The sequence below is a fragment of the Malaclemys terrapin genome, chromosome 6, assembly GCF_027887155.1.
Source record: "Malaclemys terrapin pileata isolate rMalTer1 chromosome 6, rMalTer1.hap1, whole genome shotgun sequence".
Lineage (NCBI taxonomy): Eukaryota > Metazoa > Chordata > Testudines > Emydidae > Malaclemys > Malaclemys terrapin.
Window position 1 is genome coordinate 89,559,265 of NC_071510.1, and position 26,507 is coordinate 89,585,771.

Below are 26,507 nucleotides of genomic sequence, written 5' to 3' on the forward strand. Positions count from 1 at the left end.
GCCCCTTGTCCCCATGGAGCAGGAGCTACTCCTGCCTGGCAGAGGCCCAAGCCATGGACAGGGCCGCATCCGGTTACAGAAACTGATGGCAGTAGTGTGCCGTACCCACATGTCCTTGTTGATGAGGAGTGTCAGGGTGCAGGTAAAGTTTTGGGGCATGTGCCTGCTAACATTAGAGTGTGCATAAGGACAACCCATTTTGAAGAACTCCTGTTACTGTACAGATAACTAACAGCTTATTTTACTCCTTGGACCAGACCTGCTACTTTTACCCTATTCTAGGGTTACCAACTTTGATTGGATGAATTCCAGGAGGTTTCATCACATGACATTATCTTTAATTAAAGCTTAATCTTTCATTCCCAGAGACTCCAGGACAATCTTGGAGGATTGGCAATTACTTACTTTTACTTTTGGGGAAGGGGATTACAAGTGGAAAACATTCAGGGGAAGATCCTTATACAGTGCTGCCAATTTTTGCGATTTCAGGGCCAGTCAGGTGGTGGTTGGTGTTTTTCTGAAAGGTTTCCCCTGGGCTGTTTCTCCTGAAACAGCCCGGGATATACTTACCACAGCAGCTCCTCTTTCTCTTTCAGTAACAAAGCAAAGTTCTAGCCCTCACACTTCCAGAGAAAAGCCTGAAAACGTGACCTAAGTGAACTCTACAGCCTTAAAGCCAAACAGAAGAGTATGTGTGAAAGAGAAATCCCATTACTCTTAAACCACGCAATTAGTGGGAGTCTGACTCATTACTTTCCTTATTCTTCCCCACCCTTTCTCGGCCGGCAATGGGGGGTGGGCGGGAATAGAACAGGCCAACCCCCCACTCCCAAGCGGATGAGAAGCGGAAGCCAGACCCTCGTGGTTCAGGCAGCAGGGTTAGAGTCCCCTTCTAACAGGGTGGCGGCGAGGTTTCAAGACGGGCACTTTGAGGTGGGACAAGATTATCCTGGGTGGTTCCATGAGACGATACCATTCCTCCCCCAGTGTGGTGTCCCCTTTCCAGGCGTAAAGATGGTATTGCCTCGCCTAACACCTCACTTCCGGAGCAGCCATTTTGGATCTCGCTGGCTGGCTGCTCGGGCAAGGGGCGGGATCTAGGCCGGATCTGCTTGTGACATCGGTTTGGGGGTAGATTGTGGGGCGCTGGAGTGGAGCCGCCGCCGCCCGGTGATCACAGCGCCCGTCCGCCCCCGCCATGTCAGACTTCGACAGTAACCCCTTCGCGGACCCGGACCTCAACAACCCCTTCAAGGTGAGGGCGAGGCCGGCTCTCTGGGGCTTCGGGCGACTCCCGGGGCGGAACATTCCTTCCCCTTCTAGCTTGGGGCCGGTGCGTCTTCTATTCGCCGAGGGCGACCGCACCCCGCGGGGGGCTGCCTGCACGTCCGTCCTTTCCTTCCGCGGCAGGCCCCGGGAGTCTGCCTCTCTGCCCAGGAAAACAGGGCAGAGACGCCTTCAGGTCCGCACCTCCAGGCCTGCCCGACATCCCCGCGCTATGAGGCTCCCGCAGGCCCAGCCTCCCTTCCACTCCCCTTCTCCAGGCTGGGTAGGGGCCCGGACACCTGAGAGGGTGAGATCGCTGTAGTAACTCTGCAGGCTTGCCCCATAGGCACCAGGCAGTAGATGTTACGCAGCGGATCTGTGTGTACAAGTGATCGCACCCCTTCCAAGCAATGAGTGCTAGACGATCGGGCTGATGTGTAATAACAAAAAGGCAAAGGCAACATGACGATCTAAAACAAATCCTAGACCTGGTGTTAGTCTTCTAAAAAAACACATTTCACCACCCATAAAAACTTCCACATCAAAGGAAATACATTTTTTTAACGTTTAAGGTTGGTTCTTTCATATTCAGTCGTCCCCCTTCTGTTAGCAAAGATTCCGTTTTTCTGGTCTCAGTTAGGTATTTTGTTATAATGCAAGGATTTCTAACTGGTGCAATAACTGCAGATCATGGTTATCTTGGACTGGAGCTAAAGTTCAAAAATTAAACAAGCCACTAGATCCTTCCTTTAGTTTTCCTACCTTCCCCAAACATTCAAGTCTTGTGTTATTTCTCCTCTTAAATTTCGCTAACCTTGCTATTTCGAAAGCACATGTTGTTATCGTATTTGGGTAGCAATAGGAGGCAAACCTTTGCTCTCTTTTTATGAAATTAAGATACATAATGTAAGGGTCTTTGAAGTTTTTCACTTCTTGGGCTGCTGTTTGTAATATTCAGGGTTGAGAATTCCTCCTTCTCTATCAGTACAGCTTCAGCCCTCAAAACTTTGCTCAATCTCCTTTTTGGTTACTCCTCCCTTTCCTCTTCATTAGCTGTTTTTTGGCTCAAGTGTTCAATGTCACAATACAGGGTAACTACACCTGTATTCCTCCTCTGGGCTAGCAAGAGCACCCATTCTAGCCTCCTGGCTGCAGACTGCACAGCTCCCTGCTTATACTATGAATTCTCCAGCAAAGTCAGCCTGCTTTGCTTTGCTTTTCTCCTCAAAGATAGTAAACAATGTTATTGTCACAGTTAAGTTACCCTCAGCTCTTTTTAATCAAGTACAGTTATTCTTAAGGTACAGTAACTCCTCACTTAATGTTGTAGTTACATTCCTGAAAAATGCAACTTTAAGTGAAACGATGTTAAACGAATCTGATTTTCCCATAAGATTCAATGTAAATGGGGGGGTTAGGTTCCAAGGAAATTTTTGGGGGGCAGACAAAAGGCATTATATAGTGTACAGTACTGTACTGTGCTGTGGTGGGGAGGTGCCCCTGGCTTACCCCACACAGGCACAGCCCGCTGCAAACAATGAGGCAGGCAGGGACGCTAAGAAGCACCTTGTGCAGCAGCAGCTTCCTCAGAAAAACAGGTGCTGACTTTGTCGGGGGATGCTCCAGGCCTGCCTCTTCCCACCCCCATTCCACCTCCTCCCTGGAGCACACTGTGTCCCCGCTCCTCCCCCTTTCTCCCAGTGCTTCCCTGCCGCCAAACAGCTGCTTAGCAGCGCTTAGGGCTTTCTGCGAGGGAGGGGGAGGAGTGGAGACGCGACGCTCCTCCCCCTCCCACCAGTGGTGGATTTAGAGTTAGTGGGGCCCTGTGCTCAGCTTCATTTTTGGGGCCCCCCGTGGGGGGAGCATTCTCTCTCATCTCCCCCCTCTCCCTGTTTTTCATTCTTTTTTCTCCATTCTCCTCCTGGGGCTCAGGGCTAGGGGTGCAGGGTCTGGGAGGGTGTTAGGGTGTGGGAGGGTGCTCCGGGGGAGGGGGTGCAGATCTGGGAGGGAGTTAGGGTGCAGGAGGGCGCTTAGGGCTGGGGCAGGCAGGAGGTGCAGAGCACTTACCTGGGGCAGCTCCTGTTTGGTGCAGGGGGTGTGCAGGTGGCTCTGTGCAGCGCGGCATCACCCCCATGGCCGTGATTCTGGGAGCCGCAATTCTGGGTGCTACACCCCCCCCCCCAAGCAGGCCGGGCCACCTGGTATGCAGGGGCTTTAGGGGTTGCAGGGCCCTAGGCTAAGGGGGGCCAGGGCTCTGGCCTGCAGCTCTAAAGCCCCTTTCGTAATGTGACCCTGCGAGCACAGGCCAGAGGACTCAGGAGGAGCAGGGGCAGTCGCGCAGCCAGGGGCCGGAGAGAAGCAGCGCTTTACCCTTCAAAGCCAGCCGGAGAGAAGCAGCACTTTGAAGGGGAAAGCGCTGCTTCTCTCCAGCCCCTGGCTGCGCGGCTGCCCCTGCTCCTCCTGAGTCCTCTGGCCCATGCTCGCAGGGCCGCATTCGAAAGGGGCTTTAGAGCTGCAGGCCAGGGCCCAGGGCCCTGCAGCCCCTAAAGCCTTTCCGTTCTGGGTGGCCTTACCTGCCGGGGAGGGAGCAGCTTCCCCGCTTGTTCGCTCCCTCCCTCCCAGAAAGTCCTAAGCTCCGTCAAACAGCTATTTGGCGGTGGGTGAAGCGCTGGGAGGGAGGAGGTGGAGAAGAGGAACTTGGGCAATGCTCCCTTGTAAAGTCAGCCAGAGGTGTTATAAGGGAGAATTGCACAACTTTAAACGAGCATGTTCCCTAATGGAGCAGCAACGTAACTTCGAAACAACGTTAAGTGGGAGGATGTTAAGTGAGGAGTTACCGTATAAGCATTACAAGAAAAAGATATTAAAAATAATAAAAGAGCCTACCCTTATGCTAGTAAGCTTACCAGAGATCACTCCCTCACTCCAGCAAGGGCTCTGGTTGATGATTAGTCCTTTGAACCCCACAGAAGAATTTTCCCTGTGGTCACAAGTTCATCACAGCTTCAGCTCAGAACAAGTACATAAAGTCATGAATAGGTGAGTCCCTCCTTTATCCAGCTTTGGTCTTTGAAGAGACTGTGAATAGGTAATGCATTTCCTTCTCAGAGTGAAGCTTCAAAAAGCTAAGTTCCTGCATACCCCAAGTAGGTGCATTTGCATATCCTGTAAAAAGTTACATACAATCCCATTATACTGACAGCTTAAATCACAATTTTCATGTTCTGAACACAATTTTATCTACTATTTTACCTGCTATTGGTAAAGTGCTTTGAGATCTATGGATGAAAAATAAGAGCTAGTTGTTGGTAGTAATGCTGAAGGTTATAGATTAAAGTGATGATGATGATTCCCCCCCTCAGTTTTATTGTGTACATTTTATAACTTGATATACAATATATTTAACAATGTAGCCTTTTCCACCTGTTTTGTATGTCTCTTTCACATCTAGGTGGTGTTGGTGGGTTTTAAGTGTAACCACAAACTAATGAGGGGAGACTGCTTGGTCAGGTGTGTCTTGTGGCAGAGTTTCTACTGAGCAGGTGGATAAAGATTATTGATTATTTATTTATTTAAGAAAAAAACCCTCAATTTTTAATCAGATTTTATTTAAATTAAATAAATTTTTCTTTTTTGACAATAAACATGAGAATTTAATTTGAAATTTACAGCCAATGTTATGGCCTACAGTTATAATCTATTAAAATTTAAATTAAATACAAAAAAATTAATCAATACCTGTTGGTTGCCATTTTTTCAAAAAAGTCAAACCCCTGAACTGCCCATTCTGAGAGTGCTTTGAACATGGCTGAACTGCGCCATGTTCAAACCAATGTCAGACTGCATGGAGGAGGAATGCTTGCGATCTCTCAGTCCTCATAGTGATGAATGTAAACAGCACATCTATATTCATGCTATGATTTCAAAACCAGGGCACTAAGGCCACCTGCAAAAAGGAAGTTTGAAATTAAGCAGAGACTTCCCCTACATTTTTTCATGGAACCCTGCTTTTGGGCTCTGCTAACTAGTGCTGACTGGTGGAATAAAATAGTGTTATTAACCTGGGATGATGAGCAGTGGCTGCAGAACTTCAGGATGTGAAAATCCACTTTCCTAGAAATCTGTGCAGAACTCAGACTGGTTCAGTGGAACACCTACCTGAAAGCTGCCCTCAATATTGAGAAGCATGTGGCCATAGCTATGTGAGAGCTCGCCCTCCTCACTCCACCCCCCCCCCCATTGCTACTGGTCATTAGCTAACCCATCAGAGATGGTAGTTCAACAATTAGGACTGTCATGAAGGTGTGCGCTGCTGTCTAGAGCCAGAGGTTCTCAAACTGTGGTCCATGGACAGAGCTTCATTCATGTGATCCGTGGATAGTTCCCTCTAAGGTGCGCGCCTGAGCGGCTGCGCACGAGAGAATGAAGGGCTGCCCACCTAATTAGAGGAGCTGTGCAGGTGTGGCTCCACTAATTAGGTGCCTGGATCCTGGAGAAGAGGCACATGTAAGGTGAGTTGGTGGCCTTGGAGGGAATAGGGGGTAAGGAGCAGTGGGGAGAGGTGGGGGAGATAGGAGGTAGGTGGTAGGTGGTGGGGGCAGTGGGGTGAGAAGAGGAGGTGGGAGGAATTTTTGGGACCTGCAGGACTGTGGTGGCCAGAGAAAGCGGCAACTTTCCCCAGCTCCAGGGCTGCAGCGGCCGGGGAAGAGACTCCCTCCCTCCCCCCTTCCCAGCTCCAACTCTGGGGCTGACACAGCGGGTAAGAGAGGGAGAGAGACCCCCTCCCCTTTCCCAGCCCCAGCTCGGTAGCTGCTGCTGAGGAGAGGACAAGACTGCTCTCCCAAAACTACAGTAACTCCTCGCTTAACATTGTAGTTATGTTCCTGAAAAATGCAACTGTAAGCGAAACAATGTTAAGTGAATCCAATTTCCCCATAAGAATTAATGTAAATGGGAGGGTTAGGTTCCAGGGAAATTTTTTTCACCAGACAAAAAACTATATATTATATAGACCCACACACACAGTATACGTTTTAAACAAACAGTTTAATACAGTTCACAGCTATGATAATTGTGAAGCTTGGTTGAGGTGGTGAAGTTAGAGGGTGGAAGAGGGAGGGATATTTCCCAGGGAATGCCTTGCTGCTAAATGAGGAACTCAGCTGAGCCCTCAAGGGTTAACAAGGGTGGTTGTTAATGTAGCCTCTCACAGAAGGCAGCAGGAACAGGAGGGAGGGGAGACAGCATAGCAGACAGAGACAGACACCTTGTGTGTGGGAGAGAGAGATGCACACTGCCTCTTAAGTGCATTGTCTTTTTAAGTGGATCAAGAATTTGAGACAGCAGCTGCTGCCCCAAGCTCTCTGTCTCTCTCCATCCGTGTCCCCTCCCTGCTCTATATGGAGAAGGGGTAAGCAGGGTGCAGGAGTGGGGTAGGGGGATACTCTGACATTAGCCACCTCCTTCCCCCACTGCACAGCAAGCAGGAGTCTCTGGGAGCAGCTCCAAGGCAGAGGGCAGGAGCAGCACATGGCAGTGGGGTTGGGGGGGGAACGATGATAGCTGAACTGCCTTGATAGCTTGCTGTGCAGCTGCAGCACAGGGAACTTAGGGGACGGGGAGCTAATCGGGGGGCTGCCAGTCCACCCTGGTTACAAGCCCCTACCAGCTAGCTGGCCCGGCTTCTCTTCCTGCAAGCAGTGGACAAAGCAGGTGGCTGCCAAACGACATTAGAAGGGAGCATTGCACAACTTTAAATGTGCATGTTCCCTAATTGATCAGCAACTAAACAACTTAACTGGGAGGACTTTAAGTGAGGAGTTACTGTACTGTTAAAACTTAATGGATCCAGACAAGTGATTTCTATTACGTTTGGGGAGAGGCATGGAAACCATTAAGGCCAGTTCTTTATCTGTTATAGTTCTGGCTCTTCAAAGTACTCCCGTTGACTCTTAAGTAGCAAGCAGCACTGGGTTTGGTGTGGGTGCTGCTAGGTGTTTTGTAGGATAAAGACCTTATTTGCAAGCTCTTTGAAGCAGGGATCTGTCTACAAACTCCAAGCCATGTGTTAATGTGCTCCAAGGCTTATAAAAACTCAATGAGTCCACTGTGAGTTTTTGAGTTGGTGACCCACACAATGTGAAACCAGGAGAACTTTGCCTCTTTCTGCAGGGCTCTGTTGCATTTGCACAGCCTGGATCCTAAACACTAATTTAAAATACCCATAACCAACCACTTGATGTTTTACTTCCCTTTGTATTTTCAGTGTTGTCATTTGTTTGTGGTTTTATGGTTTTATTACTTATTTTTACTGTTGTGTGTGAAATATTAATCAAATTTAGAGTGGACATCTCAGTGAAGTTGCATAAGCCTGAGTGAAGGCTTTTTACTCTCCTATCCAGTATCAGAAAATATTGTATTAATATTGCAATGAGAGCATGACTATTTCTAGTTGACTCAGATTTGTATAGTATCTTAAAGCTGAGCTGTGTGCAGATAATATGCATGCAAGACGGATAGTTTTGTGAACTGCAAAAGTCTGTAGCATCTTAGTATTTTGGCAGATGTTTCATTTTTTGAGAGCAGCTTTCCCTGAAGATTTAGTGGTCTATGGTAAGAGTAGGTTATTTAATTGGGCCTTTGGTGTTTTATTTTTATTCACATTTAATCCAGAAGTGAAACATGTTTCTTTAAATTGGTACCCTACTACACTACATGCATAGTTTTGGTCACTTTTTTCAGATGTGTATGCGTGGTTTTCATTGGATGCAATTCAGCTAACCTACCAATAGTGTATTTATTGGTCATCATTGTCCCGTGGCAAGATATACTGACTGTACCAGACCCTAGTGCTTTTTCAAAAAATTTAACAGTTGTCAGTCCAGTAAGTAGGATAGTAGTCAACCCACAGAAATGGATTTGTGGTTGAAAATGGGTTATTTTCAAAAGAAAACAACAAATAATCAAACCAGTGACGGTGAGATCAGTGAAAAGTTCAAAATCGTACATGAGAGTACAGCAAGTGAACATACATCTGCAAAGGAAATTTTGAGTGCAGACCCGGGTTTACCAGGAACCAGTATGAGTACCAATAATGAAAATACACTGAAACACCAATAAACGGTAAGACAATACCACTCAAGCTATATTAATTTAGACTTTATAGGGACCGGTGAACAAGATAAACCAAGGCCACAATGTGTGTTATGCTACGGAGTGCTGGCTAATGAAAGCCTGTAGCCTGCAAACCTCCTGCGCTATTTGACTACAAATCATGCTTTCAAAGATGAATTTTTTCAGCGCTAACTGAATGAGTTGAAACAAGGGAAAGTAACAATGTTTGCTCACGCAACAGTAAATTTAAAGGCTCTGGAAGTTTCATATCATGCAAGCCTTCAAATCCCCAAAGCGGGGAAGCCTCACACTATTGGGGAAGAACTTATTCTGCCCGCAGCTAAAGAACTTGCATTAGTAATGTGTGGAGAGAAGACGGCAAAACAGTTAGATTGTGTGCCTCTTTCAAATGACACTGTGTCACTCAGAATTCAAGATTATAGCATCACAGAATATCAGGGTTGGATGGGACCGAAGGAGGTCATCTAGTCCAAACCCCTGCTCAAAGCAGGACCAATACCCAGACAGATTTTTACCCCAGTTCCCTAAATGGCCCCCTCAAGAATTGAACTTACATCCCTGGATTTAGCAAGCTAATGCTCAAACCACTGATGTTAAAGACATTCTTGTGAAACGTGTGAACAACAGTAGGTAGTTTGCATTGCAATTGGATGAGATGACTGATATCACTGACATTGCAAATCTTGCATACATCAGGTATTAGTGGGAATGGAAAGTACTGGAAGATGTTTTGTTTTGTCATTCAATACCAAGAAGAACAACCGCCGAACAACTTTTCCAGTTATTAGATGAGTTTGTGAAGGAACGCAGTATTGATTGGAAACGTTGGGTTGGAGTATGTACTAACAGTGCACGAGCAATGACGGGAAGACACAGTGGGATAATGGTTCATATCTGCGAAGTGGCACCTAATGCCGCATGGGTACACTATAGCATTCATTGAGAGGCACTAGTTGCCAAGAAAATGCCAGGGGAAATGAAGGGTGTTTTGGAAACTGTTAATTTAATAAAAGCTAGATCTATAAATTTCAAATTTTTAGTGTACTGTGCAATGAAATGGGTAGTGCTTATGTACAACTTCTTCATACAGAAGAACGGTGGTTGTCAAGAGGCAAAGTACTTGTTTGTTTGAGCTACATTCAGAAGTACAGCTATTTCTAACAGACCTTCCATTTCAATTCACAAATTGTTTTGAAGATTCATCCTGGCTCTCGTGATTGGCTTACCTCTCCGATGTATTTACATGCCTAAATGAGTTGAACGCTGGGTTGCAGGGAGTTTCAGTGATTATATTGGATAGGCGAGACTAAATCAATGCAGTGATCAAGATACTTGACTTATTTGCTAGTCACGTAAAAAAGGATGATTTCAACGCATTTCTAACATTGGAAGGTTTTCTGTCTGAAAATGAACTGGTGCTTGACCAAAAAAAATGAAATTGAAGAACAACTTGTTGCCTTGAAGCAACAGTTTGAAGATTATTTTTCAGTAGAAGCTGAACCAAAGAACTGGATATGTAATCCTTTTTTGGAATTGAAATCAGTGAGCTGCCTTCTGGTTTGTCCGAAAAGGCACAAGAGTGCTTGTTGGAGCTTTCTTGCAATGAAACATTACAGTCAGAATTTAAGACATTCCGTAATTAAGTTCAGTTCTTTGAATCCAAAAGACTACCCAGAACTTGCAGACAAAACAGGTGCATGAGAAGGGTACAGCGGGAACTTTTAGTGACCTAAAATTGACACTGCACATAAATTGACACTTACACCAGCACATAATTGAGATTTGGGGCTTACCTAAAACAGGGGTTCTCAAACGGGGTTGGGACTTCTGAGGGGGTCACGAGGTTATTACATGGGGGCTCGCGAGCTGTCAGCCTCCACCCCAAACCCCGTTTTGCCTCCAGCATTTATAATAGTGTTAAATTAAAAACACTTTTTTATATATTTATGGGGGGAGGGGGGGGGATCGTACTCAGAGGCTTGCTATGTGAAAGGGGTCACCAGTACAAAAGTTTGAGAACCACTGCCCTGAAACTTCAGGGATCAATTGTATCAGTTGTTTCTCTTCCTACTCTTCCCAGCAATCTGTACATGCACCTACGTATTGCAAGTTTCTTTTAATTGATTGGTGTACATTTCTCCATTTTAGATAAGGTTTTATTACACAACCATTTTCCCAATCTGAAAGGCTTCTAAGAAATATTCAATATTTTGTAATGCTGTTGAATTATAAACGTTTCATATTTTGTTAAAAATTATTCTGTATCCTCTTTTCAAAGTCTAGTGCATAAATCAATATTTACTTCATTTACTGAATTTTTAATTCCTCATTGTGGTGTTTCTCTGCATTCAGAGAGCTAGCATGAATCCAGTTTTTGTATGATCTCCAGTTGAAATTTGAGAAATGTAACTTTTTTTCCTGCTGTTGTGCTAAAGCACAATGTTTTAACTTGAGCAGCAATCACTGCAATCCTGAGAAGTGGAGAGTAAGAGGTTACTCTAGTCATTTATTTAGGGACTGGTGAAGTTTCACTTGGAACACTACATTCAAGTCTGGTTCCATAATTAAAATATATTATGGCAATAACATGGTAGAGGTTCCTCTTTACAGGACCCTCTTTACAGAGAGATTTAAAAAACTAGATTCTTGTAAAAACTAGATTTTTTTTCTTTTGTTTAAAAAAAAAAACAAAACAAAACTGCATTTGAGAAAGCGGTGATCTCAGGTGGAATATAAGCAATTTTTCATCATGCTGCAGTCCACAGATCCATTACAAGGGTTACTTCAGCCTGCTTGCAGCTTGGGGGCAGAACTGAACCTGTTGGTCACTGACAGCAGGGGAATGCCCTGCCCCTGAAGCAGCCTCCACAGCCAGTGGTGGAACCAGACCTTCCTGCTGTAGAGCTTTGCTGAGGAAAACTTCAACCTTTTATTTCAAATTTCTGATGGGTAGTTAGGCTGAGAATTTATCCATGTAAGTCCCAGCCATGTCCTAGGACCGCATTTGCCTTTTGGGGAAAAGGTCTCCTTCTCTCTGCTTCCTTTCTTAGCAGGCTTCAGGGAGAAAGCTAGGCTGAGAAAAGCCTAGAGGCAAAATGAAAGGTCTCTTCCCCTTCTCCCCATCTGACCTCCTTTTGAATGTCTTGTTGAGGAGTTCAGATGGCTCTGTGGATAGGATGCAGTTTTCCCTCTCACCACAGGTTTTCAACAGCTTTTCTCTAAAGGGCTTTCCTATTATAAATCTGCTACCTGATAGAGCAGCTTTTAGCTCACGTCAATCGAGTGTTATAAGAAGATCAGGATGGAATGATGTGGTTTAGATGTAGGAATAGCAGATATATTTAGGGCTTTTCTTGGTTTTTACAAAAATGAAAACCAGCTTTACTGTGGAACTATCAGAGACTATATTTTTGCAAAGGAAGCTTCAGGTACTTTCTGTGCACTAGTGATCATTGTCCTGTCCTGAGTCTTTTTTTTAGAGACATTGACTTAAATCAAATCAGTAAAGAATTTTTTACCTGTTACTAATACATGAACATGTTAGAAATACAAATTCACTTTTCATGTTTACTTTATTCATTTCTCTCAGATTGAGCAATGAACTAAAAAAAGTGTAGAAACACCTCTGTTAGTTAAAATTTATAAAGTATATAGTTTCAAAATTGTAAATTTCAGGCTAAATTTACACTGTGTGTGTCCATTCCGTTAGCCCTTACATAATGCACCAATGCTGTTGTCTTATCCTGGATATGGTATGTGTAGGTTTTATTACCTATATACAAATGGATATTTATCTAGAGAAGAAATACATCAGTATCTTTTTGTGGTATTCTGTAAGTCTAATTAACTTTCTACTGAAATGAATGGAACACTTGGTCTGTAAGATATATGTTGGGGAAAGATCCTAAGTAAAACCGGACTCACAATCAGGCTCTCCTTCTTTTTTTTCCTAAGTAATTTCTTTAATATTGTCAGCTCATGAAATGTATAACAGAGCAGTTTATATGAAAGCTGATGTGAGAGCATGGTTGTGGCTCAAAATGTATATGATCGGGAAAGCAGTTGTATACCGCTAACAAAATTTAACATGATGAATGTCTCGACTCTTTGTATAGGCATTGTCACTAGTTTTAGTATGTATGCACACCTTTTACATAACTTTTCTTTTCTAGGATCCTTCGGTTACACAAGTGACAAGAAATGTTCCACCGGGATTAGATGAGTACAATCCTTTCTCAGATTCCAGAACAGTAAGTACATTAGTTTATTTCTTTAATATGCTCTTATTATTTTTTTGAGCGTTCTTTGGAAAACTATTTTACAGAAAGTTTGGAAGTTGCACTCTTAGGAATGTGAAGGACTAATGAGGGAAAACAGAAGATATATAAATAAAGGTAGGCCCTTAATAACATGTGGTGGATTTGTCAGGTGGGTGGACTTCAGTGGGACTTAAGCACGTGAGTTGTTGCTAGTTTGTCTTATCATGGCTATTCAAAAATTACCTGGAAAGAATCAGTATGTGTGCACCTATGTTGGTGTGGCTTCACAAAAGTGCTCGATATTGCTGACATGTAAAAGCAATATTATACAACTTGTCATAACAAAAAATGGCAAGTTTAAAATACTATTTAAAGGAAATTCTGTGGTATAATGACTTTATGCACTAATCTTTCAGTCCTAGGTTAAAATCTGACTTTCTTTTATTTACAATTTAATTTAACATCTTATTCTCTGGTTCATATTCATCTATCTTGTATTACAGTCAGACAGTTTTGGTGATCTGTGTTTGAGAAGCCAAGAATTGGAATAGCAGTCTTGCTGCAGGTCCACATAGATTAGTACAGTAACTCCTCACCTAACATTGTAGTTATGTTCCTGAAAAATGCAACTTTAAGTGAAACTATGTTAAGCGAATCCAATTTCCCCATAAGAATTAATGTAAATGGGGGTGGGGGGTGGTGTTAGGTTCCAGGGCAGCTTCCCCTACTCTGCAAGCACCAAGGGCGGGGGGCTCAACCATCAGCCCGCCCACTTCACCCCTGCCCCCACCCTTGACCCGCCTCTTCTCCCCCTCCTCCCCCCTTTACGTCACATGCTGTGTCCTGGCTCCTCCCCCCTCCCTCCCCTCCCTTCTAAACACCACAAGCCAGCTAATTGCTGCATCGGGAGGCGGGGGGAGGCGCGCCAAGTCCTCGCTCCTCCCTCCTGCCCGGGGCAATCATCTGGCTTGCGGCATTTAGGAGGTAGGAGGGAAGGGGGAGGAGCGAGGACTTGGCGCAGGCTCCTGCTCACTCCCCCACCCCGCCTCCTCCCTGGGGCAATCAGCTGGCTTGCGGCGTTCAGGAGGCAGGGGAGGGAGGGGGAGCCCGCATGCCAAGTCCTCGCTCCTCCCCCTTCCCTCCTGCCTCCAAAACGCCACAAGCCAGCTGATTGCCGCAGGCAGGAGGCAGGGGGAAGAGAGGGAAGGCGCTGATCTGTGGGGTCTGCCGGCGGGCAGGAGGTGCTGGGGGGTGGAGGGCGGGGCGTAGGGAGGCTGCCAGCTGTGGAGAAAGCAGGCAGCCAAACAACGTAAGAGTGGAGCATTGCACAACTTTAAAAGAGTATGTTCCCTAATTGATCAGCAACGTAACAACAAAACAACGTTAAGCGGGACGACTTTGAGGAGTTACTGTACAGGAAAATATGCAAAATTAATCTAGCTATCTGTAGTTTTCTCATATTCTTCCTCTTTGAGAATTCCAGAGCTATAGCTATGCTGTTGTTGTAAACTTGTATGATTATAAAATGCACTTTAATTTCTGAATCTGTTCTATTGAAGGGATGAGCTAAAATAGCCCTTAATTGGGCATATGAGCGCTTATATCCAAAGAATCCAGATGGGCCTTATCCTAGATGCCAGTCATATAACAAAATTAGAGTAATATCCTTTTTTTGTGGTGGGGAGGGTGCTAAGGGAGAGGGAAAGTTTGAGTTTAGTGACAGATATTAGCCCAGTTGTTCATTTTAGGATCTGTGAGATGTCGATGTTTATGAATACTTTATTTAAAACTAATTCTTATACAGGTGTTATACCTGAAGTGCAACAGCAGCAGCATTTATTTGGAGGGACTTTTTCCTTGACAGGCTTTCTTGCTAAAGGCAAGTAACAAACATGCTCAGCTTCATTATAGTAGGAAGCTATGAAGAAATGTATCTTGTACAGTGTCGGAGAAAAACACAGTTCTCACTCTTTTGGTTAGGTACAGCAAAGTCAGATACTTTATTTTCTCTTGCAATTGCGTAGAGGGAGAGAGTGCACTAGGACACAGGGTCTCCCCCTCCTCGGCAGGTCTCTCTACAGATAAAAGGTATAAATGCTTGCTGTAATTGTTTGTTACAGACAATAATAAGCAACAGCTGCATTTTGTTTATACATAGGTCATCCTGATGTCTAAATAAGTGAGAAAAATAAGATTCTAGTCTACATTCCATATTATCTACACATTATCTACACAAAGTCGCAACAGCTTCTCACACAGTTCTTTCCCACTCGCCTCACACAATCCTCGGTTCTACAAATCTCGCATTATTAGGGTTACAGTTAGCCTGACTTTTGCTAACAAACTGTCATGCATTGCAATCCCCTTCCTGTCAGTTCTTTCTCTGCTTCTACAATAGCTATCGTGACAGTGTATAACCACAGATGTCCTTACTAAATCAAGTCCCAGGAAATTTCAGTTAGAAATCTGTTTTTCTATTTAGAAAGATTTCTTAATTCTGGTTAGTGGTGAAAGATGCCACAGTGGCACTCTCAGTTGGGGTATGCTGATTGACTTAATTAAGATCAGGATTTCACTTTAGATTTAAGAAAAGAGGTGGATTAAAAGAGCCAGTTTACATTCAGGGGGAGTCTTCTCTTCCTCTGTCCCTCAGACTGCCACTACTTTTCCAGGAAGCCTCTTTGCTATGTCCTGGGCTCTGGTTTTCCCTCAAGCCCTACGTCAATTAAACCAGTTTAGATAGTAGAGATTTTTGGAAAAATAAATTGTACATATTTGGCAGAAACTTTCTAGTTTCAGCATTTTTTTAAACAAACAAAAATAAGCTGGGAGTTCTTAACCAAAAAACTTTCTCATGAAAATTTTCATTTAGGAAAAAAGGGCCACTTCTTTTTTGTTAATTAAAAGTTCAATTAGCTCTATTAAATTACTTTGATATACTTGGCATAAAAGAATAAAGCAGGCATTTTTTCAGCCCCACTCTTTTCAGTCTATGTGATGCCTAACAAGCAAGGTTAAATCTTTCCCAGCTTCAGGACTTCCACTAAACACCTGTAAAATAAAATGCTTAATAGATGCCTGTGATAAAAATGTGATATATGGGTGTTTTGGTAAGACACTTGGCCCTGTTTTTGGCCCTGTCATATGATGTTAATCAAGGTTATAAGAAGTTACATGGTAGTCAATGAATCTAGAAGCTGCTAGTAAATTTCTTTTTTAAAAACTCCAATCCAAAGAAAATATAATATAAATGAAAACTCATTTAACAAAACTAATAGATGTCTTGGATGGAGGTCCGGTTACACAGCCTGACAGATAGGGAATACTCTGCCACTTACTCAATGTCTGTGAACCTCAATGGTTCTGTGTTCATATGCCCACTTTTTGTTTTCAAAACTGATGCCTCTGCTGTTGCCGGAGTTTGCCATCTGGAGCCTGTGTGTTGCTCCTGTGGGTTTTCATATTTTGATTGAGTGGTTGTATCTCTTACTGTCTTTGGACAAATGCTGTTGGAGCAGATGGTCTTGGGGGGGCGGAAAAGCCAATTTTTCTAGATTTTGTTTAGTTATGAACTGTTTCTCTTAATTGGTATGAAAACCCAAGAGACAATAAATGCACAGTTCTGCAAACGTCAAGTATCAGGGGGTAGCCGTGTTAGTCTGTATCTACAAAAACAACAAGGAGTCTGGTGGCACCTTAAAGACTAAATAAATCTGTTAGTCTTTAAGGTGCCACCAGACTCCTTGTTGTTTTAGTTCTGCAAACAAATATTTTGGGCGTGCACACATACTTCAGCAACAATGACTCTGGAACAGATCTAGCTCTTCCTTATCCTTTCCCTCTAAGTTGTTTCCCTTGAACATCCCTTCCCTAACAAGTAAAGATTATCAGTTTTTTCTGCAAATAATGTTAAATAGCTCATGTTGACAATAATGTCCAGTAGAGCAGATGTCCTCTTCCTAAACTAAACAATGATCAAGATAGTAGATGTTTGAACACCAAATATGCAAGATAAGAAGAACAAATTTAAAAGCCACAAGCTATAGTCTTAAAGATACCTGGTCAGCCATATTGTACTAGCATACTACCTCATGACAGTAAAATGTGCAGTTATTGCAGCCTTGCCAAGACTAGAATTAGTGACCTTAAACTAGAGCTGTAGGCTAGGGTACATAAAGTACCATGCAAACAGAAGCCACGTCTAGATGACAATATTTCAATTATAGACTCGTTGTGGCAGGAGCTGTTTTATGAATGGGTATTGTGCACACAATGATGTTTTGATCTTCGTTTGGCTTTTAGGTGTTAGTGTAATATAAATAATAACAATCTTGGTCAGATTGTACCTTCCAATCACATATTCTTGAGGTTTCTCTTTATATTTTGATAACATTTTTATAACTTGTCATATCAACAGAGTATTACTGAATTAAAATAGACACCCTTACCACTTTCTTAGACTAGTGACCTGCTTCAGTTAAAGAATAGGAATGTGTTCAGAATAGTTAAATTTGAATGTAAATGTAAAGTCTATTTAGAGATATGTGCAGGAGTTCTGGTAAACTAGAGGGAGAATTGATTTCTTATATGCTAATTTATACAGGAAGTGGCAAAAAATGTCAATTATTCTTGGAGTGTTTACACAAGGTTATTTTTAATCAATGCTTGAAAACAAGCTTTGATACTTAATATACCTCATGGATCCCATGAGGTGAGTTCCTTGTAATGTTCAGTTATCAGATTGGGCAAGTCATTATTTGACTGTTGTTTAGTTTATTATTTGTAATATTTTACTACACATAATCTCAAACTTTATATAGTAGAAGAGTGAACTCAGTGAGGCTTGCACCAGTGGGAGAGATCAGAGAAATATCTGAGGTTTTTTTCTAGTTCTCTTGGCTACTGTACTCAGATATGATCCATAGAAGGTTCATAGATACCAAGGCCATTGTGATCATCTAGTCCAGGGGTCGGCAACCTTTCAGAAGTGGTGTGCCGAGTCTTCATTTATTCACTCTAATTTAAGGTTTCGTGTGCCAGTAATACATTTTAACATTTTTAGAAGGTCTCTTTCTATAAGTCTATATATAGAACTAAGCTATTGTTGTATGTAAAGTAAATAAGGTTTTTAAAATGTTTAAGAAGCTTCATTTAAAATTAAATTAAAATGCAGAGCCCCCCGGACCGGTGGCCAGTACCTGGGCAGTGTGAGTGCCACTGAAAATCAGCTCGCGTGCCGCCTTTGGCACACGTGCCATAGCTTGCCTACCCCTAATCTAGTCTGACCTCTGGTATAACACAGGCCATAGAACTTCCCCAAAATAATTCCTAGACTATATCTTTCAGAAAAACAGTCAATCTTGATTTAGGAATTGTCATGGATGAAGAATTCCCCACGACCCTTGGTAAATTGTTCCACTGGTTAAGTATGCTCCCTGACAAAAATGTACACTTTATTTCCTCTCTGAATTTGTCTAGCTTCAACGTCCAGCATTGGATTACGTTATACCTTTCTCTGCTATATTGAATAGCCCATTATTAAATATTTGTTCCCCATGTAGATTCTTACAGACTGTAATCAAGTCACCCGTAGCCTTCTCTATGTTAAACTAAAAGGATTGAGCTCTCTGTCTATCACTAGAAGACATGTTTTCTAATCTTTTAATCATTTTCATGGTTCTTCTCTGAACCCTCTCCAATTTATTAACAACCTTCTTGAATTTTGGGCACCAGAACGGATATGAGTTAGGAATCAGAATTATGGTTGGGACTCAAAAGGGCACTATTGTGGAGTCTGAGGAAAGGCAGTTTGGTCTAGAGCATGGACTGGGATGTGGGAGACCTGGGTTCTAATCCCATCTCTTCTATTAGCCCGCAGGGTGATCTTTGGCAAGTCATTTCACTTTTTTGTGCCTCAGCTTCCCCATGTGTAAAATGGGGATAATAATCCTGACCTCCCTTTCTATAGTTCTTTGAGATACTGATGAAAAGAGTTGGGTATTAGCTTTTTCTGAAGGTTGACAGTTTAGTAGTGTTGATAAATGCAAAGTAATGTACATTGGAAACCATAATCCCAACAATACCTACAAATGATGAGGTCTAAATTAGCTGTTAGCACTCAAGAAACAGATGTTGGGGTCATTGTGGCTAGTTCTTTGAAAACATATGCTCAATGTGTGGCAGCAGTCAAAAAAAGCTAACAATATGAGGAACCACTAGGAAAGGGATAGATTAAACAGAAAATATCCTAATGCCACTATATAAAACCATGATATGCCCATATCTTGAATACTGCATGCAGTTCTGGTTGCCTCATCTCAAAAAAGAGATATTAAAATTGAAAAAGGTAGAGAGAAGGTCAGCAAAAATGATTAGGGGTATGGAACAGCTTCCATATGAGAATAGATTAACAAGACTGGGACTGTTCAGCTTGGAAAAAGGTGCTTAAGTGGGGAGGAGGCTATGTTAGAGGTCTGTAAGATCACGAATGGTGTGGAGAAAGTAAATAACACTTCCATATTCACCCCTTCAGATAACACAAAAAACAGATAACCCAATGAAATTAATACGCAGAAGGTATAAAACAAACATAAAGAAGTAGGACTTCTTCACACAACAGTCAGTCAACTTGTGAAACTCATTGCCAGGGGATGTTGTGAAGGCCAAAAGTATAAACTGTGTTCAAAAAAGGATTAAATAAATTAATGGAGGATAGGTTAATCAATAGCTGTTATCCAGGGTGGTCAGGGATGCAACCCCATGTTTTCGGTGTCCCTAAGCCTTTGACTGCCAGATGCTGGGACTGGAGGACAGGGGATGGAACACTTGATAATTGCCCTGTTTTATTCATTCCCTCTGAATAATCTGATGTTGGCCACTGTCGGACAGGATACTGGACTGGATGAACCATTGGTCTGACCCAGTATGGATGTTCTTATATTTCTTAACGCTATTTTTCCCAGATCAGAGTCATGGTTTGATCCCCAATCTTGGGACAGGAGGCTCACTTGCTTGAGGGATACCCCCGGAGAATACATGGCACCCACTAGCTCTTTGGGGGAGCAAAAATGAAAATGGTATTCAAGATAATTTGTATCTCTAGGTAGGCTCAAGCCTAATGTTCCTGAGGCTCATGAACTACAGTAGAACCTCAGAGTTATGAACACCTCGGGAAAGGAGGTTGTTTGTAACTCTGAACAAAGCATTATGTAGAAGAAAAATACTGCCTTCCCTTAATTTTTTTTAGTAGTTTACGTTTAACACAGTACTGTACTGTATTTGCTTTTTCTTTTTGTCTCTGCTACTGCCTGATTATGTACTTCCAGTTCCAAATAATGTGTGTGGTTGACTGGTCAATTTGTAATTCTGGTGTTCAACTCAGAGGTTCTGTTGTAAAAGGATTACACTGCACATATGCAGAAAGAGGAGCCAAAAGGTTTCCAGCATTAAAATTTTCACTGCAGTTGGATAGCTCCAGAGGATAAACTGTAGTCCTTTGACCTTAACCTATCCGGCTAGTGTCAGTTCAAGTCCCATCTTTGTCAGAAATCTGGGAGACTATGAAGGCATTCTTTCTGTGGTGCATAGAGGATAAAGAGGAAGAGGGAGGGATATTGAAATTAGTGAGATAGGAATAGCAAAACCAAAAAAGCTTATTTTGTAACCATTAGAAGCAAACTGTAACCAGTCCTTCATGCAAATAATTGAAAAGTGCTTATAATGCCTGAAATTCAGAAGTTGTAAAAGCAAATATTAATGGAGATATTAATCAATAGACTATGAACACTGAACAATTATCTTCAGATTTGAAAAATTGAATAGGAGGGTATATTACCTAACTAATTATTCAATAGGTGACAAAAGTCTGTGCTAGGAAAAGTCCTAGAGATCATTGTTAAATAGTCCTTGTCCTATTTATTTATTATATAAATAGGTCACTTCTAATTCCTGGGCTTCCCATAACTGATAATTACACTTATCCCAGTTCATAGCTGAATTAATTTAAACTCCTGTGTTGTGTACAATTATTTATAAAATGCTGTGTTGCATCTCTGGCAAGTAATGTACTGTATAAATAATATTTTATCATAGAAGAAGGAATTATTTTTTCCTAAAGATCAGCGTTACTGCAGGCAGCTTACCACAGAATTTTTGGTCATCTATTATGTCCTTTTAAAAAAAATACAGTAGATACTTTATACTATGGAAGACTGAGATTATCTGTTTGTGAAAGTGTGTCCTTATAATTTTCACTTTCTTTTCTTAGCCTCCACCAGGAAATGTGAAAATACCTAATGCACCTGCACCGAGTACACAACCAGCTATAATGAAACCAACAGAGGAACCTCCTGCTTACACACACATAGCAAAGGTTTGTGTATAACATTTTGGGAATGAGCTAATTGCAAAAGAAATTCTAATTGCATATATAACAGTACTCTTTTAGGCCAATGTTAATTTTATAAAGCAGCATTACTTTCAATAATCAGTGCTATGCTTTACAGAAACATGTGCTGTAATTAGGTACAAGTTGTTGCATTTATTAATTAAAATAGCAAGTCTATCTTGATTCATGACTGAGAATGCAACATAATTGAAGAACATATACGAAAGAACAAAAATTCCAAGTTTGTGCATTTGTTGATATCTAACGGTGCTTGTTTTTCCTCAGGAGCATGCATTGGCCCAGGCTGAGCTGCTTAAGCGCCAAGAAGAATTAGAAAGAAAAGCAGCAGAACTAGATCGCAGAGAAAGGGAAATGCAGAATCTCAATCGACAGGGTGGTATGCATCACAATCTTAGTTCTTTTTATTAGAGATTTAAGTTTTAAAACTCTGAAATTCTGAGTTTCTCTGAGAAACTAGTTCTGTTTTCTGCTTGCCTGTTTAAAACAAAGGTCTGAAGTATTTATTTTTAGGATCTCATTCAGGAAAGAAGTCTGCCTTTCAGAAGACTGCATAAAAAAATCACACACTTAGTTTTTGAGGTGAACTTCGGTAGTGCAAATGTGTAACATAATCTTTTGTTGAATCAGTTATATATGCCTAATGCACCTGCACCTAGTACACAACCAGCTATAATGAAACCAACTGAGGAACTGTATTAACTATTGGTTTTTATTCTTGGTTTAAATTAAAGTAACATTAACTACTTGAAACCATTCAAATTTTTAAAAATTTAATTAAAAGTAGTCTTTTATATACTACACCTGCCTGATTCCTTTTCTGCCAGTATTTGTCATTGTACAATAATTTTCCTATCTTTGATATTTTTCCTGTCCTATTTTGCTGGGTGGGAGATCCCCACAAATAATTGAAATGTTCTGATAATTATCCATTACTGGTAGTGCCCAGAGTCCCTGATGAGGATCTCATTATGCTAGTCACTATACAAATATGGAGGTAGTTGTGTTTCCTTCATTGAAGAGCTGACACAGTAAAACTGATGATATGTTATCAATGTGAAGAGTATGCAAACTGGAAAAAAAAAAGTGAAAATAACTTTTTCTCTGATATTTTATTTATTTATTTATAATTATCTTGTGTTAATTGTAAAAATAATGGATTAATAAAAGTTCAGACAAAAGCTTGATTTTTTTTTTTTTTTTTGCAAGGTGACAATGTCCTGCTATATACCTCATTGCTAAATTTCACTATCCATACACTTGTCTTTAGTTTTTGCTTTTTAGTAAGTGTGATGCGCAGCAAAATGTGTGTTTCTAGTGCAAATTTTTAATTGCAGAAACCTGCTACTGAGGAGCATGGTATAAAAATGGCAAGTTGTAACCTGGACATTGTGCTGGAAAGTTTGGATGTGGGAATGGTCTGCTTTAAAAGAAAAAGTTCAGACTGAAACAAGAAAAAAACAACAAATACACAATGTTGAATTTGTGTGACTTTATTTTTTTTTGCATAAGGTAGGATTCTTGCACCTGGTCTGGGCCCTTAGCGTTTGGCTGGCAGGATTTTCCAAGTGCTCAGAAAATAAACTGTCATTTGGAAGTACAACAGGCCACTGTAAAAACTCAGTTGGCTCAGCCGGCTTAATGACTTGAGAATTCAAATGTTTGGGGAATTTCCTGTCAGTCACTTGTTGGAATCAAGGACCCAGGAGTTGGGGATCTATTTTTTTAATAAAGAAAAATAATTGCAGATACATTTTCCTTCTATAATCACCTTTACTTTTTTGAAAACCTAGGTTTTTTTCTCCTGGTAGTTGTCGTCTATTCCCCCCCCTCCCCCCCCCCCCCGATTGTTTTCTTTATTCATTAGTTTGTATGCAGTCTTTTCAAAATTTCCCCTCCACCTATTGCCCTTCATCCTCTTCACAGATAAATTTTACTGATGGTCTGCTATGCCTTATTCCCTCAGCTTGTCTTTTCTAGTCCTTAGGAACAGTCTTATTCCTTTCTACTGCATCTTAAGGAACAGGGAATTTTGAGATCCCAGACATGCTTCAGGATGCAAGGAACCTGTTTCTTATTATGCCTCTCTTATGTTGCAGCAGTGAGCACCAAGGGTTCTGAGAAATTTGAGGAATCTGAAGGCTTCTTTTGGATCACTGGAAAGAGAAAAGATTAGTCCAAGGATCAAAAGGGGAAAGGTTAGGTTTTATCATTTGGGTATGAGAGGCATGGCAGATTGGGAATTATGTGACACAAGTGAAGGCGAAAATTTCCTTACTTGTTAATTTTCTTTACTAATCTCTTCTGTACTAGTCCAGATGCTTGGAGTATATTTTGATGAGTATATTGGATGTGTGTTTGTCAGTGTGTAAAGCTCACTGGATTTAGCTTAACGATATTGAAAAACGCAATTAAGATGCAGGTGGACACATTTGAAGCTTTGTTAGCTGGCCTTGTTTTAGCCTTGGGGAAGCTAACATGTATTAGTTAAGAGAACTTAATTGAAAAATACAACCTTTCCGTCAAGACTGGATCTTGGATTGTAGGTCTTTCCAACCAGTAGTTAGAGACAGAAACCTCTTGTGGGATGTCAGACCCTGTTGTATGCCCTCTAGTCATCTTGCAGTCCTCAGCTGAATATTTTGAAAGCTGTACCAAATAAAACAAAATTCAGACATTATTATTTAATAGTCATTAACAATTTGAGTAATTATGAAAAATCTGAACATGTCAGTGACTCTGCATTAAAACTCTTAGTAATAAGAGAGGCAGGCATCTAAATTTTACAGAATAAAGGTCTAAATTGGTATAGATCAAGGGTCTCAAACTCAAATGACCATGAGGGCCACATGAGGACTAGTACATTGGCCCGAGGGCTGCATTACTGACACCTCTCCCCCCTCGGCCCTGCCCCCACTCCACCCCTTCCATGAGGCCCCGCCCCTGCCCCGCCTCTTCCCACCCATTCCCTGCCCTCATTCCAACCCCTTCCCCAAAATCGTCACCCCAACTCTGCCCCCTCGCTGCCCCCAGGGGGTGCAAGAGGGGTGTGGGGTGTGGTGGGGGCTCAGGGCAGGGAGTTGGAGTGTGGGGTGCAGGAGGGGTGAGGGGTACAGCAAGGGGTCAGGGTACAGGGTGCGGCAGGGGGCTCAGGGCAGGGGGTTGGGATGCAAGAGGAGTGTGGGTTGCAGCAGGGGGATCAGGGCAGTGGATTGGGGTGCAAGAGGAGTGCAGGGTGAGGCAGGGGGTTCAGGGCGGGGGGTCGGGGTGCAGGGTGCGGCAGGGGGCTCAGGGCAGGGGTCAGGGTGCAGGAGGGATGCAGGGTACAGCAGGGGGTTGGGGCGCAGGAGGGGTGTAGCATGGGGCTCAGGGCAATGGGTTGGGATGCAGGAGGGGTGTGGGTTGAGGCAGGGGGTCGGGGTGCAGGGTGTGGCAGGGGGCTCAGGGCAGGGGGTTCGGCTGCAGGAGGGTTTCGGGGGGCAGGATCTGGCCCGGCGCGTACCGGGGGCAGGGCAGGCTCTCTGCCTGCCCTGCCGTGCCCTGCCCCCGCAAGAGGCTGGAACATGGGGAAAGGGGGGCGGAGGGGCTGTGTGTTTCTTTTGCTTGAAGCACTGCCTCCAGCAGCTCCCTTTGGCCGCGGTTCCCTGTTCCCAGCCAATTGGAGCTGCTGGGGGCGCTGCCTAAAGAAACAGCCACACACAGCCCCTCCGTCCCCCCTTTCCCCACGTTCCAGCCTCTTCCCAGAGCTGCGCCAGGCAGTCAGCCTGCCCTGCTCCCAGTGCACGTCCGGCCGGAGCCGCTCTGGTAAACACTGGGGGAGGGCGGGGAGGCTGCGAGGGGCTCGTGGGCCGCAGAAAATCACCCCACGGGCCGCATGCGGGCCGCGTGTTTGAGACCCCTGGTATAGATTATTTCAAAGTAAGAAAATTAATTAGAAAATATTATTTCCCCCATTCTTGGGTCTTTTGTTTCGATACTTGGCACTTTTCAAAGCAGTTTATTTTTTTTACTATGGGTGGATTATAATTTGCATCACCTTCTGCAAAAGATCACAATAGCAATCCTATGCTGTAATGCTTGACAAAAGTGTCGGCAGAAGCCTATTAGCTAGTCTTGTAAATCTGTGTTCAAAACAGGAAAGGTGAGATTTAAAAGATTCTGTTGATTAGAGATTTATGTTGCAACAGGAAATTAATCCGTTCTCTAATCCATCTAGAGATGGTGAATTAAGAGACAACTTGACCTTTAAATTCTGGTGCAAGATTGAAGTCTCTGAGACTACCCAAACTATGCTTTCCTTCTTCTGCAATTCTATAGGGCTCTGTGTACTTCTAGATAATGTAGCCTTCTCTGTCAGAATCTTGGAGTTGGGGCCAAATGTGGGTAGGATGATTTCTAGGTTCAGGTGAAAGGCAGTCGGTGTTTTGGGCCAGTATTCTGGCAGAGCCCAAGCCTACAGTGTGATATTTATAATAGTGAAAAATTATACAGTAGTGAGCTTCCAGGAAAACTTTGCAACTCTCCTCTTCTCATAAATCAGGGGTGGGCAAACCTTTTGGGCCAAGGGCCACGTCTGGGTGGGGAAATCGTATGCAGGGCTAGGGCGGGGGTTTGGGTGGGGGAGGGGTGCAGACTGTGGGAGGGGGCTCAGGGCAGGGGGTTGGGGTGCAGGAGGGGTGTAGGGTGCAGGAGGGGGCTCAGGGCAGGGGGTTGGGATGCATAGGGGTGCAAGGTGCAGCAGGGAGCTCAGGACCGGGTTGGGGTGCAGGAGGGGTGTGAGGTGTATGCGGGGGCTCAGGGCAGGGAGTTGGGGTGCAGGAGGGGTGGGGAGTGCAGGAGGGGGCTCAGGGCAGGGATGCAGGAAGGGTGCAGACTGTGGGAGGGGACTCAGGACGGGGTTGTGGTGCAGGGTGTACGAGGGGGCTCATGGCAGGGAGTTGGGGTGCAGGAGGGGTGTGAGGTGCAGGCAGGGAGTTGGGGGGCAGGGTGCAGGTGGGGTTCGGGCTCCAGCCTGGCACCGCTTACCTCAAGCGGCTCCGGGGTGGCAGCGGCGCGTACTGGGGCCAGGCCGGGCTCCCAGCACACCGGCCCCGGCCCTGTGCTGCGCCGCTCCAGGAAGCACTGCGGCCCTGGGGCGGGGGGAGGACTCTGTGTGTGCTGCGCCTCCAGGTGTCTCTCCCGAAGCTCCCATTGGCCACGGTTCCCTGTTCCCAGACAGTGGGAGCTGTGGGGGGCAGTGCCTGCACGCAGGAGCAACGCATGGAGCCCTCTGCCCCCCCGCCCGGGGGCCGCAGGGACGTGGTGCTAGCGGCGCCGCGGGCCGGATCCAAAGCCCTGAGGGGCCGGATCCGGCCCGCGGGCCAAAGTTTGCCCGCCCCTGCACTAAATATACTGCTAGTAAAGACAGAATTTAAGGATAGAAATCCCAGGTAAAGCCTTGCAGT

At 43.6% G+C, this 26,507-nt stretch overlaps 1 protein-coding gene across 1 annotated transcript in view; it reads left to right on the plus strand.

Moving 5' to 3' along the window:
- Window positions 1-1,061: 1,061 nt before the first annotated feature.
- The window catches only part of SCAMP1 (secretory carrier membrane protein 1), a 65,601-nt gene continuing 40,155 nt past the window's right edge, over window positions 1,062-26,507 (plus strand). The window contains exons 1-4 of the mRNA XM_054031617.1: window positions 1,062-1,255; window positions 12,573-12,650; window positions 20,926-21,030; window positions 21,331-21,442. Coding sequence (XP_053887592.1) covers window positions 1,199-1,255; window positions 12,573-12,650; window positions 20,926-21,030; window positions 21,331-21,442 — 352 coding nt within the window. The 5' untranslated portion in view covers window positions 1,062-1,198. The remainder of the gene's footprint in view (window positions 1,256-12,572; window positions 12,651-20,925; window positions 21,031-21,330; window positions 21,443-26,507) is intronic.